This window comes from Schistocerca nitens, chromosome 1 (genome assembly GCF_023898315.1).
Source record: "Schistocerca nitens isolate TAMUIC-IGC-003100 chromosome 1, iqSchNite1.1, whole genome shotgun sequence".
NCBI classification, from domain to species: Eukaryota; Metazoa; Arthropoda; class Insecta; order Orthoptera; family Acrididae; genus Schistocerca; species Schistocerca nitens.
The window spans coordinates 156,787,288-156,801,544 of NC_064614.1; the positions used below are offsets into that span (position 1 = coordinate 156,787,288).

Consider the following 14,257-nt stretch of genomic DNA (forward strand, 5'->3'; position numbering starts at 1 on the left):
TGTGGCCGAGCGGTTCTAGGCGCTTCAGTCTGGAACCGTGCGACCGCTACGGTCGCAGGTGCGAATCCTGCCTCGGGCATGGATGTGTGTGGTGTCCTTAGGTTAGTTAGGTTTAAGTAGTTCTAAGTTCTAGGGGACTGATGACCTCAGATGTTAAGTCCCATAGTGCTCAGAGCCATTTGAACCATTTGATAATGAACATGCACCCTTCTCTCCCACGAAGACCACAAAGGTTCAACATATCTGGTGACTGTGGTGACCAGGGAAGATGCAACAATTAATCTTTGTGCTCACAAAACCAGTCCTGGACGATGCGAGATGTGTAAAAGGGAGCCTGTCGTCATGGAACACAGCTTCACCATTAGGGAACAAACATTGTACCATGGGATGGATCTGATCAACTAAACTGATCACAAAATCCTTGGTAGTTATGCGACCTTGCAGATAAAACTTGGGGGCCATGGAATAACACGATATTTTTGCCCAATTCTTCACTGAACCCCAGCCGTGTTTCACTCTCAGGAGCATCGTAGGCTTTGGGTGGCTTATGCCAGATGTAAACTCTGCCAGAATATGGAAACAGAATGGAACAAGACTCACCTGACCAAATGACTTTCTACCATTGTTCGATAGTCCAGGTTTTACGGCACCAGGTTTTCCTGTTAACAGGCATCACTCATGTGTGACTTTGGAATTCCACCTCGCCCTGCAATTCCCTGGTTATTGAGCTCCCTTAACGTTGCTTTGATGGTTGGTGGGTTGTTTGTTTGGGGTAAGAGACCTAACAGCGAGGTTATCGGTCTCATAGGGTTAGGGAAGGATGGGGAAGTAAGTCGGCCGTGCCCTTTGAAAGGAACCATCCTGGCATTTGCATTGCTTTGATGCTGACAAGGCTCGCTAGTGCAACATTAAGTTTTTTAGTGACTTCAAATGTCGTCCTCTTATTTTTCGTCACAATCCTCTTCAATGATCGTCTGACACAATCAGTCAACACAGACTTTCGTTCGAATAGTAACAGATCGGATGATGTTTTTCCCCTTTCCCAGTACGAGGTATTAATCGTAGATACAGTGCCTCTTGAAATACGTAACACTTCAACTACCTTGATTATGGAAGCACCCATCGTACGAGCGCCAACAATTTGCCAACATCCGACTTCACTTAGTCCGACACAATGCACTCACAGCTACACATAATACTGTTCTCTCTATGACAGATATTCACAGCGTATTGAGGGCATTTCGACCGTACCGTTCGTGGTCAAATACAACAGCGCGACCTGCAGGCTTTGGTAGCATATTCATGCATGTTCAAGCATGGATGTCTAGCGGTGTTTCCGCATACACGATGCAGTCACATCAGTGTCACTACAGCCTATGTTCAATTTCAGCGTTCTGTAACCACTCGTAGACGGCAGGTGGTAGCACTAACAGGTAGGGTATATAAAGCAGGTCAGGGAGATGCGAAAAACTGTGTAGTCGTTGTCGTGACGCGGAAATGGTGCGATTCTTTTTTTTTTTTTTTTTTAGCTATTTGTGGTACGATCTTATGCGACCAAACTGCTGAGGTCATCGGTTCCTAAGCCTACACACTACTTAATCTAACTTAAACTAACTTACGCCATGGACAACACACACACCCATGCCCAAGGGAGGACTCGAACCTCCGACGGCGGGAGCAGCACGGATGGTGTGATTTCTCTGACATTCAAAAGGGCTTGATCATTGGCTTTCGCGCCAAGGGTAGAAACATTTACGAAACGGCTAAGTTTGTAAATTGTTCGCATACTGCCGGGGTAAGTGTATACCGTGCATGGCAAATTGGTGCTATCCAAAATCGGCGCTGAGGCAACTGTTTGCACCACTAGCCACAAATGACAGGGGTGAATGACGGCTGTGGTGGCGTATACGGTCGAACAGCTGTGCAACTGTTCAGAAACTAATAGCCAAGATGAACCAAGTGATTACCAACCCTGTCTCCTCAAAGATTGTTCAGCGAACGTTGCTGTGTTTGGGTCTCTGCAGCAGGTCATGCACCCATGCTGACTGCAGTTCGTTAGTGACGAAGGCTGTAATTTGCACGCCAGTATCGTAACGGACATACATTGAGTGTCGACAGGTTGCCTTTCCAGATATATCACGTTTTATGCACCATCAGACAGATGCCCATTAGCGTGTACAGCTCGAAACTTCTGAAAGCAAACAGCCTGCAACAATTATCAGAAGGGTCCAGAATGGGAGGAGAGGGGAGGGGGCAATTTTGTTCAAATGGTTCAAATGGCTCTGAGCACTATGGGACTTAACTTCTGAGGTCATCAGTCCCCTAGAACTGAGAACTACTTAAACCTAACTAACCTAAGGACATCACACACATCCATGCCCGAGGCAGGGTTCGAACCTGCGACCGTAGCGGTCACGCGGTTCCAGACTGTAGCGCCTAGAACCGCTCGGCCACCCCGGCCGGCGGCAATTTAGTCTGAGGAATGTTTCCCTCACATTCTCTTGGTGATCTTGTCTTTCTGGAAGCCACAATGGATGAGAACAAGTGTGCATCTATCCTTGGTGACCAAGTCCACCACTACTTCCATTTTGTTTTCTGCTTGGCTTGATTGCATCTACCAGCAGGAAAATGCAATGTCTCAGACAGTTCGCACAGTATATGTGCGTGGTTCGAAGAGTACCATGGTGAGTTAACCATACTCCTCTGGTCACCGAACTCCCTGGATTTAAACCCATTTGAGAATCTATGGGACCACCTTGATCGGGCTGCTCGTGCCCTGGTTCCTCAACCGAGAAACATGGCACAATTGACTATGGTACTGGAGTCGGCATGACTCTAGATTCCTGTCAGTACCTTCCAGAACCTTAATGACTCTCCTCCTGCATATCTCGCAGTAGTCCGCACTTCAAAAGGTGGTTACTCAGGCGTTTGATAGGTTGTCACATTGATGTGACTGGGCAGTGTATTTGTCCATCCATTATCTTAAAGGATTCCTGGCGTTCCAAAATCAAATTGGCAGCAAGTAGAGCATTGAATTGCCATGTGTGGCACTGCAGAGGTTACGTGACATCCATTCACTGAACACTCGTGGTCTCCAGGGTGATGGTTTACATGTGTGGAAACATGGCCTCTGCAATACTGAAGATCCACCCGAGATACTGTTGTCTCTGGAAACCCGATTTCTCGTGCAGTCTCTGATATGCTATAGCCTATGGAACTTGCCTCGAGCATTATCCTACATTAAAAATCACTTAACTCGCTACATGCCGCCATGTTCACTACGCACCCCCCTGTAACAGACTGTTCAAATTTTGTTCCTACCCTCGCATCATGCACCGAATCTAAGTGAGAACTTCAGAGGTCCTACAGCATATCGTCATCTGGACAATCCTTCCTGTGACTTTCGACCATGAAGTTTCATATGTTTCTGTTTAGTTTTTTAAGCCTTCAGATCAGGCAGCACTGGCTTTAAGGGGCTGGCCGCGCGTTTGTGTTGCAGGATTTCGGTTGGACGACGTCCGAGACGAGCGCGGTCCTGAGCTCGTTCTTCTGGGGCTACGTGGTGACGCAGGTGCCGGGCGGCCAGCTGGCCGAGCGCTTCGGCGGGAAGCGCTTCATCGCGGGCTCCATCTGCCTCACCGGCTTCTTCACGGCGCTCACGCCCCTGGCGGCCGACATCGGCGGCTGGCAGCTCGTCTGCGCCTCGCGGCTCGTGCAGGGGCTCTGCCAGGTAAGGCCCTGCGCTGAGCCCGGATCAGAAACTGTAGTAGCCTGCGCTTGTTTGGGTCTCTGTTAAAATTGTGACATTGTCGGATTATAAAACATAATTCAGACTAGTCTCTACGTCTGTTCCAATACCTGTACGAAATCTATTTTTCCATTCGCTTACGCTCGCCCGTGTGTGTGTACAGGGTGTTTCAGAAGTGATGATCAATAATTCACACATGGAAAGTACAGGACACAAGTAGCCAAAAAGCTTCAATAAACGTGTCTCCACAGATCAACCGTTGTCGAGATGCAACGAATTTCTGTTACATTTCATCAGTTCTAGGACCGTAGGGCATCTCTAAACGTTAAAGTAGGCCTTGTAAATATTGTCCATGCGTCTGAATACCACACTGAATTCGTCTCTGAAATGAGTTGCGAATCCTCTCAGGCAGTCCTGGAGAATTCTTTAAATGATGGAAGGCTGCTTCAATCCGCAAGCGCAATTACTCAAGAGAATTGATCTTGGTAGCATAGACCAGGCTTTTGTCATAAGCCTATACACAGAAATCCATGGTATTTAAATCCGTAGGCCCTCCTCTGCCTATCCAATGTTGACCATACGTTCGAGTTAGAAGCCAGCGCACTCGTAAATGAAAATGTGCTGAACCACCATCAAACATGAACCGCATGTTCAGGCGTTGGTTCAGTGAGACATCATCATGTACATTTGGAAGTGATGATGATGAGGTCCCATACTCTGAGGAGCATAGGGAACAATGTGGGAATCCCGCACTGCTGACTAGGCAAGGTCCTAGCGGAGGTGGTCTGCCATTGCCTTCCTCCGACCGTAATGGGGATGAATGATGATGATGAAGACGACACAAAAACACCCAGACATCTCGAGGCAGGGAAAAATCCCTGACCCCGCTGGGAATCGAACCCGGGACCCCATGCACGGGAAGCGAGAATGCTACCGGGAGACCATGAGCTGTGGACCATTTGGAAGTACAGTTCGCAAAACAGCATGTACTGCTGCCCGGTTAGTCTCTGTGGTAGGAAGTGTGGTCCAATTATGCGGCCTTCGAGCAGTGCTGCTCAGAAGTTCAAAAAATAACGCTGCTGATGTCGTGATCACGTGTGTTGCGTTACGATTTACATCGGACCAAATGTGACAGTTACAGTAGTTTATTGTATGACTATATGATAGCGGAACAAACACTGGTAGCAGTTACTTCTGTAAAATATCTGGGAGTATGCGTACGGAACGATTTGAATTGGGATGATCATATAAAATTAATTGTTGGTAAGGCGGGTGCCAGGTTGAGATTCATTGGGAGAGTCCTTAGAAAATGTAGTCCATCAGCAAACGAGGTGGCTCACAAAACACTCGTTCGGCCTCTACTTGAGTATTGCTCATCAGTGTGGGATCCGTACCAGGTCGGGTTGACAGAGGAGATAGAGAAGATCCAAAGAAGAGCGGCGCGTTTCGTCACAGGGTTATTTGGCAAGCGTGATAGCGTTACGGAGATGTTTAGCAAACTCAAGTGGCAGACTCTTCAAGAGAGGCGCTCTGCATCGCGGTGTAGCTTGCTGTCCAAGTTTCGAAAGGGTGCGTTTCTGGATGAGATATCGAATATATTGCTTCTCCCTACTTATACCTCCCGAGGAGATCACGAATGTAAAATTAGAGAGATTCGATCGCGCACGGAGGCTTTCCGGCAGTCGTTCTTCCCGCGAACCATACGCGACTGGAACAGGAAAGGGAGGTAATGACAGTGGCACGTAAAGTGCCCTCCGCCACACACGGTTGGGTGGCTTGCGGATTATAAATGTAGATGTAGATGTAGTTACAAATACCGTCACGGGTAAATTCAGCCGCATCCGTGAACAGAATACTGCTTACAAACAGAGTATTCAGCGTACACTCTTGTTGCACTCATTGGCAAATTCTCTCTAGGAGGGAAGTCCGCATTGTTGAGGGCTTGTACTCGCTGGAGATGATATGGATAGAGTACTTGCCGATGTAAAATCCGCCACACACTGCTATGACTCAGGACACATTCTTGGGTAGCGATCCTCTTTGTTAAAGTACTCAGACTTTCGTGTACAATGCCTAACATCCTGTCCTCAACATCGGATGTTATGGATCTGGATCGATCTTCTCGTACATGGTGTGCGAATCTCCCAGTTTCTCTAGGGCGCTGATGTACCCCGCTAAATATACGCTTGTCAGGCAGCCTGCGAAGAGGAAAAGCTTCTTCATACAATCGCACAGCCTCAAGGGCACTGCCATTCGCTTTGTCATACGTGAAGTGCATGTCAGCGTTCTCTTCATTGGTGTAACCTCTGTCCACGTTCGTAACTGCTTGTGAGGTCGTAACGGCACAGTGCACGAAGGTGCAAGGGGAAGTGTAGTTGGCGCATGCATGAACAAACAGATAATCGATCCCAAATCGTGAGATACCAACGCAGATACCGCGGTATCCAGGGCTTTTTCAATTGGTTCCCAACTCGAATTAATGCGATACCTCGGCAACGGTTGGTTTGCGAACCCATGTTTATTGGAGCTTTTTAGCTATTTTTGGCCTGTACTTTCCATGTGTGAATTATTGATCATCACTTTTGAAACATCCTGTACACGCATATTAAAAAGCGTAGGGCAAATGCACATCCCTGACCTACCCCGCTCTCTACTTATATCTAACATCATTGCTAAGTTTTCGCATAGGTTTCGTAAAGCATTTATTAAGTAGAATGGGTGCCAAACCCTCTTTTGTTCATTATGCTCCACCATTTTCCCCATTGGCTTTATCAAAGACCTTTTCCAGTCCAAAAACTGCTAAGCGGATCTCTCGACTAAAGTCTGCAAGTTTGTCAGTGACCTGTTTTATTACACCACACTTGATGAATAAAAGTTTGTATGAGAGTATTATTTACATGTTCAGTTCCACTTCAATCTGCTGTGCATTATTGCAAATTTCCCTTTAATACCACTGATATGAGATAACTTGATTTACGAAGTTAAAAATGCCCATTTAAAAATCGCGTATTGATATACTCTGGTACCGAAAGATCTACGTCTATATCTACATCTCTCCGCAAGCCGCCTTACGGTGCGTGGAGGAGGGTTGCATGTACCACTAATAGTCATTTCCTTTCCTGTGCCATTCGCAAATAGAGGGAGGGAAAAACAACTATCTATATGCCTTCGTATACGCTCTAATTTCTCGTATCTTATCTTAGTTGTCCTTAAGCACAATGTACGTTGGCGGTAGTAGAGTCGTTTGGCGGTCAGCTTCAAATGCCGGTTCTCTAAATTTTCTCAATAATGTTGCTCGAAAAGATCGCCGTCTTCCCTCCAGGGATTGCCATTTAACTTCCCAAAGCATCTCCGTAACGCTTGTTGTTCGAGCCTACAAGTAACAAATCTAGCAGTCCACCTCTGAATTTCTTCGATGTCTTCCTTCAATCCGACCTGATACGGATCACAAACACTCGAGCAGTACTCAAGAATAGGTCCCACCAACGTCCTATATGCAGTCTCTCTTACAGGTGAACCACTCTTTCCTAAAATTCTCCCAGTAAACCGAGGTCTACCATTCGCCTTCCCTACCACAGTTCTCACACGCTCGTTTCATTTCATATCGCTTTCCAATGCTACGCCCTGATATTTAAACGACGTGACTGTGTCAAGCAGGACACTAGTACTCATCCCCATTTTTCCACATTTAGAGCTAACTGACATTCATCACACCAATTGGAAATTTTGTCTAATTCGTCTTGTATCTTCCTGCTCAACTTCAACACCTTACCGTACACCACTGCATCGTCAGCAAACTACCACGTATTGCTGCCCACCCTATCCGCCAAATCATTTATGTATATAGAGAACAACAGTGGTCCTACCATACTTCCTTGGGGCACTCCTAACGATACACTTGTCTCTGATGAACACTCGCTGTTGAGGACAACATACTGAGTTCTATTACTTAAGAAGTCTTCGAGCCACTCACATATCTTTGATCTTATATATGCTTGTACTTTCGTTAACAGCCTGCAATGGGACACCGTGTTAAATGCCTTCCTGAAGTCTAGAAATATGAAATCTGGCTGTTTCCCATCATTCATTGTTCACAGTATATCATGTGAGAAAAGGGCAAGTTGAGTTTCGCAGAGCAATGCTTTCTAAAACCACGCTGCTTCATTGACTAAGCTTCTCAGTCTCAAGAAAGTTTATTAAATTCGAACTGAGATTATGTTCAAAGATTCTGCTGCAGACCGAAATCAGGGATATTGGTCTGTAAAAAAAAAAAAAAAATGTAGGTCGCTTTAGCAAAACGGATAATCAGAATACCCCCAGAGTCTAACAGCTCATCATTTCAATTAAGATTAGTGACAGTCTAGCTCACCTAGTAATATTTTTGCAGTCCTTGTTTTACTTTCATTTCATTACATTAGAGTTGGGCTAAAATTTGTATATTTGTCTAGACCGAAGGCAAATTAGGAACAGCAAATACTTGAATATGCACGAACTAGTGACACAAATGGAGGGATGGAGAAAAGTGGATGTGGTTATAGACAGACCTGTAATGTAGCCTGAGGTCTGGGTTGGGTTACAGTGTGACAATTTGGTCTTTTTGCAACAACCCATTTAAAACAATCGTTTTATAAACTTCATGAAGTATTTTCAGATGTCCAGATTTGCAAGGTGGTAATCAGCAGGAAGCTTGGAGTATGACTTCAGTTTTATGTAACATTCTGTTTTATGTGATCGCATTCTGCACAACTATATCACGATCAGAATAACGAAGTCATTGATAGCTTGTTGTTTACAGGACAGCTACCATAGCAATCATCAATCAGACAATGGGCTTGTTCACACCTTTCATTCTGTTCACAGTTGTCACATTGTTCTGCTACCTCAAGTGCCAACTGTAACAGACAATAATTGCAGACAACACTTGTGGCCCATAACATAACAATTTTGATTCGTTTCCATTGTTTCTATGTGCTAGATAATGTCCCTAAATTAGTTGCAAAAGTGAGGAGAAAAATGAAATAAAATGAAAAAGGGGGAGGGAAAGTAAGCCTGGCTCCAGTATAGACCTTTATGGGGAGAACAGCACTGTGCGGTGAATGCCTGCCTCTCACAGTGGAAGCACCTTAACCAGGCCTCATACTTCCACAAAAGCAGAAGACATGCACAGAGGTACAAATTCCTTAAATGTTTTTCATTATCGAAACTGAAATCGTTTTATGAGTTGAAATGTTAAATAAAGATCGCCTTTCAATTGATATCTAGATGTTACAATCTAAATTTCAGAAAGTTCAGATCTTATTGCAAAATATTTTGTGTGTCTGCAACAACCTTATTAGCATCTCTGTGAAGAAAGCTATTCTACTTCTTACTTTTCATTTCTTATAGAAACGTTCACAAGCAAGAAACTATTATTAGGAAGTGTCTCAAATGATTCGGGTGAAGTATGATCAATATAAAATGAAGTCTGCATAATTTTCAGTAATAAATACAGTATGTCCTGTTAGCTGCATCTGTTTCTGGAATTTCTGAAACCTCACAAAGTCTATATCAATGTAGATATTCAAGCTCTGTAAGTATAACAGTTTTACAGGAAAACATGTAATAGTGTTGTTTTGTCTTTATTTATTGATGAAAATTATGAAATATAATTATGGAAATTCTCTAGTTTCTTTTCTCCAATTACAGGGTTGCATCTACCCATCTGTCCACGCACTGCTGGCTAGGTGGGTTCCACCAGATGAGAATGGTCGCTCGGCAACAATTGTATATGCTGGTAAATATTTTTCATTTGTTGTTGGGACAAAGATGACAGAAAAGTCTGTATGAACAAATTAATGACAGATCAAATTAAAATTTGCACTCCATTTCTCTTCTCATCTTAGTAACATTTTATTAGACTGAGACAATGCAAGATTTGTTTCAGTGAAAATAATTGTTTCTACTTTCATAAATAAAATTGATGTATGGAAGCTGGCCTTATTAATGGAAGTCTGGATAACTGAACACAGACACTGGTGTCAGACTGAAGAGGCCAACTGACCAGTCCCCTTTCACTACTGAAAGATTTTTGTGTGAGTTAATTTCAATCTTAATATTCGAAAAATCAATATTCAAATATAGCTAATGAATTATATAAATGTTTGTGAAGCTACACTTCCAATATTCCATACAAATCCATTAAAAATTTAGTACTAGTATTTTCACAGTAATTTTACATCATTTTTTACGTTTCTGCATATATTGCAGAAATTTAAAATAAATAATTAAATAAAAAGCTATTGAAACAATGCATTTCTTCTATTGACAACCACCTATTACTGAAACACAATGTGTTATGAAAACTAACCTGAAATCAACAGAAAATAAATATAAAATATTATGAGCACATTTAACTACAGCTCACTGTAGCTCAATGAAACATATTCTGTGAGAAAAATGATGTAAATACAAAAATACACCCAGTATCAGGTACTTCAGTAAAGAATCTGATCATGTAATGCATTACAAGCTGTCTAAGACAGTTAGCATTTGTTGAAGTTATCAAATACTTACATTTAAACATCATGTCTATGCAGGAGAGTTCATGGAAAGGTCAGGAATAAAGTGATATCTCAGAAGATTACTTTTGTGTTTTAAACTGCCTGCTTCAGTCAGCTGTGCCAGGCTTTCAGTCTGTGGATTGTTACCAAAGGTTTTTTCCCATGAGATGTCATGTAGGCAGCACTTGTGCTACAGCCCCTTACATATAATTCCTTGATGACGAGATTAAAATTATTAGTTTGCCCAGTGGCAGCAAAGCAGCCATTCTTCCCACATTCCATATGCAAATGGAAAGAAAAACAACTTAATATGTGATAAGTGGGAAATACTCTCCTGCACACATTTCATAGTGTTCCGTGGAGTATTGCTCTAGACATAGGTTGTAGCAAAACATAATAGTCCGAACTGCTTGAAACTAAAAAACTGAGTTTCATATATGGAACAGACTTAGCAGTATTGCAAGAAATGTGTCAGTTACTGAATGATTAATGCTATTAGCATGAACAGTTCTAGACAGTACAACCATAAAGTTTGGATAAAAATGAAAAGTAAATGGAAACAAATATAGAAAACTTCAGTTGAGGAAATAAAAAACTAATAAAAATGGCAGTAAGAATGGTAGGTCTTTCATCCATTATGCAGGGTGAACACTGTTGTAACTGTAATGAACTGAGGTTTTGAGTAATGACTGCAAACAGTCACTTTTTGTGTCGGTAGAATTTTATTTCTCATTACCAGTTTCAGTTCACATATTGATGCATCATCAGGTGGTACAGCTTTAGTATTCACTCATAGTATTGTGGGAATCTTGTGTAGAGTTATTTGATTCTGAATGATTGCTCCTGTGACACAAATTACTTCAGAAAACATTGTTTATATTCACCTATATGTTAACTACACAGCACTACCGGTACATGCACTTTGGCTAAAGTAATGCAGTGCAGCATTACATTCTACAGCTGATGACACTATGGTGAGAGCAACCAATAGCTATGTCTCTGGTACAACTACCAGTGGGCAGGTACACAACCATTTACTACATTCAGTAGCGCAACTTTTGGACTAGTGGCCAGTCACACTTGTATGAGCCAAATATAAATTCAATGACAACAATCCAGCCTCCTGAATAGTCAACGAGCAATTTACAGCACAATATGGAACATCAAATAAGAATTTGGGAATGGTCCATGTGGACAATGATGTATCCTGATACAAGTTTTGACTCAACTAAGTTTTATTACATTCAACAAACATTCTCTCAATTGGTGATCATACTGAAACTAACATTCAAAATAATTAAACATGAATATTACAGCAGCCCAAGCAAACAATCAGTTTCTACACAGGTAATGTTTTACTTGAGCAGTGTCTCTGTCCAGTACTCTAACTCGCTAATGTCATTTAATTCCCCACATTTATCTAGTTCGTACAGTCGGTTGAGTAACAGTCACATATAAATATCAAACAGTTGTTCATGATAACTCACAACAAGTAACAACACACCTCTGCACAATTGCATTATACTAATAAATGACAATAACATAAACTATTTATTCAGAGGCTAAGTTGTTTTATAATTGTGATGGACTTCCTGTTTTGGCACACAACCATTGTAGTGGGATATTTTTGTTTACAACTAATTCCTCTTTTAGAGTAACAGTATGTCACATAGTCTCTTTCTATAGCTATCTTCATTTTCCTTTGTATGACATGTCATTCGATTGTAGAAAGAATGCAGTCATGAACATTTCTTTTCATAAACAACATATATAATCTCAACAACATTACTAAATTCAGTGTAGTACATAGGTAGTGAGATCTTTATTGGGATTGTCATTCTATTATGATTTTTTGTTTTTCTTTTTTGTTAATATATAATTTAGTGTTAGATACACTCATAAACTCGTCCTGTGAACATGTTGCCTGCTAGCACATGGCCATGTGGTGTGTTTAGCAATGCAGGATTTCCTGTAAACAGTTGGATAGCCATCTGTGGCTCAGCTGTCCCAGCCTTCCTTCCAGCATACGTCACACTTTATACAGCCACTCTGTATGTCAGCTACATGTCACTCAGTCCAGTCTTTGCTCTCTCTTATCAGTTTATGCATATAAAACCTATGGCTTGCAGCATTACAGTAGCTCAAGGTAATAGGGCCTGGAGTGGTCTGCAGAAGGCCTTTGTTTGGCAATGGGTGATCTATGGCTGATAATAATGATTATGAGTGTGCTTTGACCCTTGCCATCATCAGCATCCTGCCCTTTACTGTTCCACACTGTTTAGTGCTTGTATCATCATGTCTTAGATAGTGAAGGTTCTAATATAAGGATGCTAGCATATAGGATCATATTTGTTATTTTATTAATTTGCTTGTCACCTAGTCCCCAAAAATAATCACACTGACGTTCTAGACTGTGTGACTGTCTCCAATATGAATTTGTAAGCTTATTTTCCAATTTAGTAATTTTAATCATCCCAACATCTTGACCATAATTAATTTTTTAAACATTAATCACATTATCAAGTAACCATACCAGCACAGCTCTTTCCTATCACTAGACAACACTGTAACTCAGAAGTTGTTGTGAAGGTGGGTAAATCTCACAGTGTGTGGAGCTCCAGTACATAGTGATAGTGAATGATAGATGGCACAGTGGTATGGAGTACACAACACACTTTATTTTATAGAAACTCAGTACACACAAGGACACACAACATAACACACTCGAGTCACAGAGTGAACTCCACTGATTCCATCAACAATTAGAGATAAGACTGTGAGTCACTTTCTCTGGTAAGAGATGCTAAAGTTCCCACAGAGCACAGTGTGGAGGCAATGACCAGGGGTCTGTAGTGCAGGCAAGTGCAGTCTGGTGCAGGGTATAGAGACGATTGACATGGAAATGGGTGGGTGGATGGATAGCATGGCTTACGCGAGTGAGCATGAGAGGGAGAGGTGAGGAAAATGTCTCCCCCCAGTACTTGTGCATTTGGTGGGTCTGTGAGAAGCTCACTGCCTGGAGGGGCAGGCAAGTAGTGGAGATGGCCAGGTGGCCATCATCAGTGAACTGCGTGTGCACAGTTGCAGCACTGATGTTATCAAGTGAGGTGAGAACTTCTCGGAAATAGTGTACCTGGGACTCCAGTTATCTCTTGCAGTCTTCATGGATCCCTGCGACTACCAGCTCCTTGTCTGTAACCGTGAGGCTAACATCCTCCAGGCAGAAGCAGCAGACACCGAGTAGCATCTAGAAAGGAGGGGACATAGTCACGGGGGGCAGGTTTCAGTCAGTTGCTGAAGCACATGACTGGCTTGCCATTAAGCATAATGTCATAGATATTGGGGCTGCATTGGAGGTGGAGTGCGGTGTGGACAGTATCATCATGCAGAATGACATGTTCATGTGGGGGAAGGTCTTTGGAGGTGAAAATTTTAGTAGGGAGGGAACATGAAGTTTGGCAATGTGATGCCACACACTGTCAACCAAGACTGGAAGCAAGGTTGGCATACGGGGGTGGTTGGAAGAGATGAAATCACTGGGGAAGGATAGTGTCTCCCCATATAAAACCTCGGCTAGTGAGGCATTGAGGTATTGTTTATTTGCCATGCGGGCACCCAGCAGCATCCGTGGGAGTACATCAAACCAGTCAGCCCTCGTGGCATGTAAGAGGAGCCTTTAGGCTGCAATGCCATCTCTTGACAAGCCCATTAGCTTGAGGTTGGTAGGCAGTGGTTAATATTACATTGTTTACAGAGCTTGGCAAACAGCAAGGACTCAAATTGCATACCTTGGTCTGTGGTTATGGAGGCAGGGCAGCCAAAACTCAAGAACGAAGTAGACATAAGGCTCTGGCATCCATTTCAGCAGTGATGTCTTGGATGGGGGTGCCTCTAGCCAGCATGTTACCCGGTCAACAATGAAGAGGAGGTAGCAGTAGTTGCTGGATGGGGGAAGGGCACTGACCAGATC

The 14,257-nt window shown here is 42.9% G+C and overlaps 1 protein-coding gene across 1 annotated transcript in view; it reads left to right on the forward strand.

The window, feature by feature from the left end:
• The window catches only part of LOC126243944 (putative inorganic phosphate cotransporter), a 178,533-nt gene that overhangs the window by 102,957 nt on the left and 61,319 nt on the right, over positions 1-14,257 (forward strand). Inside the window, exons 3-4 of the mRNA XM_049948200.1 lie at positions 3,500-3,730; positions 9,434-9,521. Coding sequence (XP_049804157.1) covers positions 3,500-3,730; positions 9,434-9,521 — 319 coding nt within the window. The remainder of the gene's footprint in view (positions 1-3,499; positions 3,731-9,433; positions 9,522-14,257) is intronic.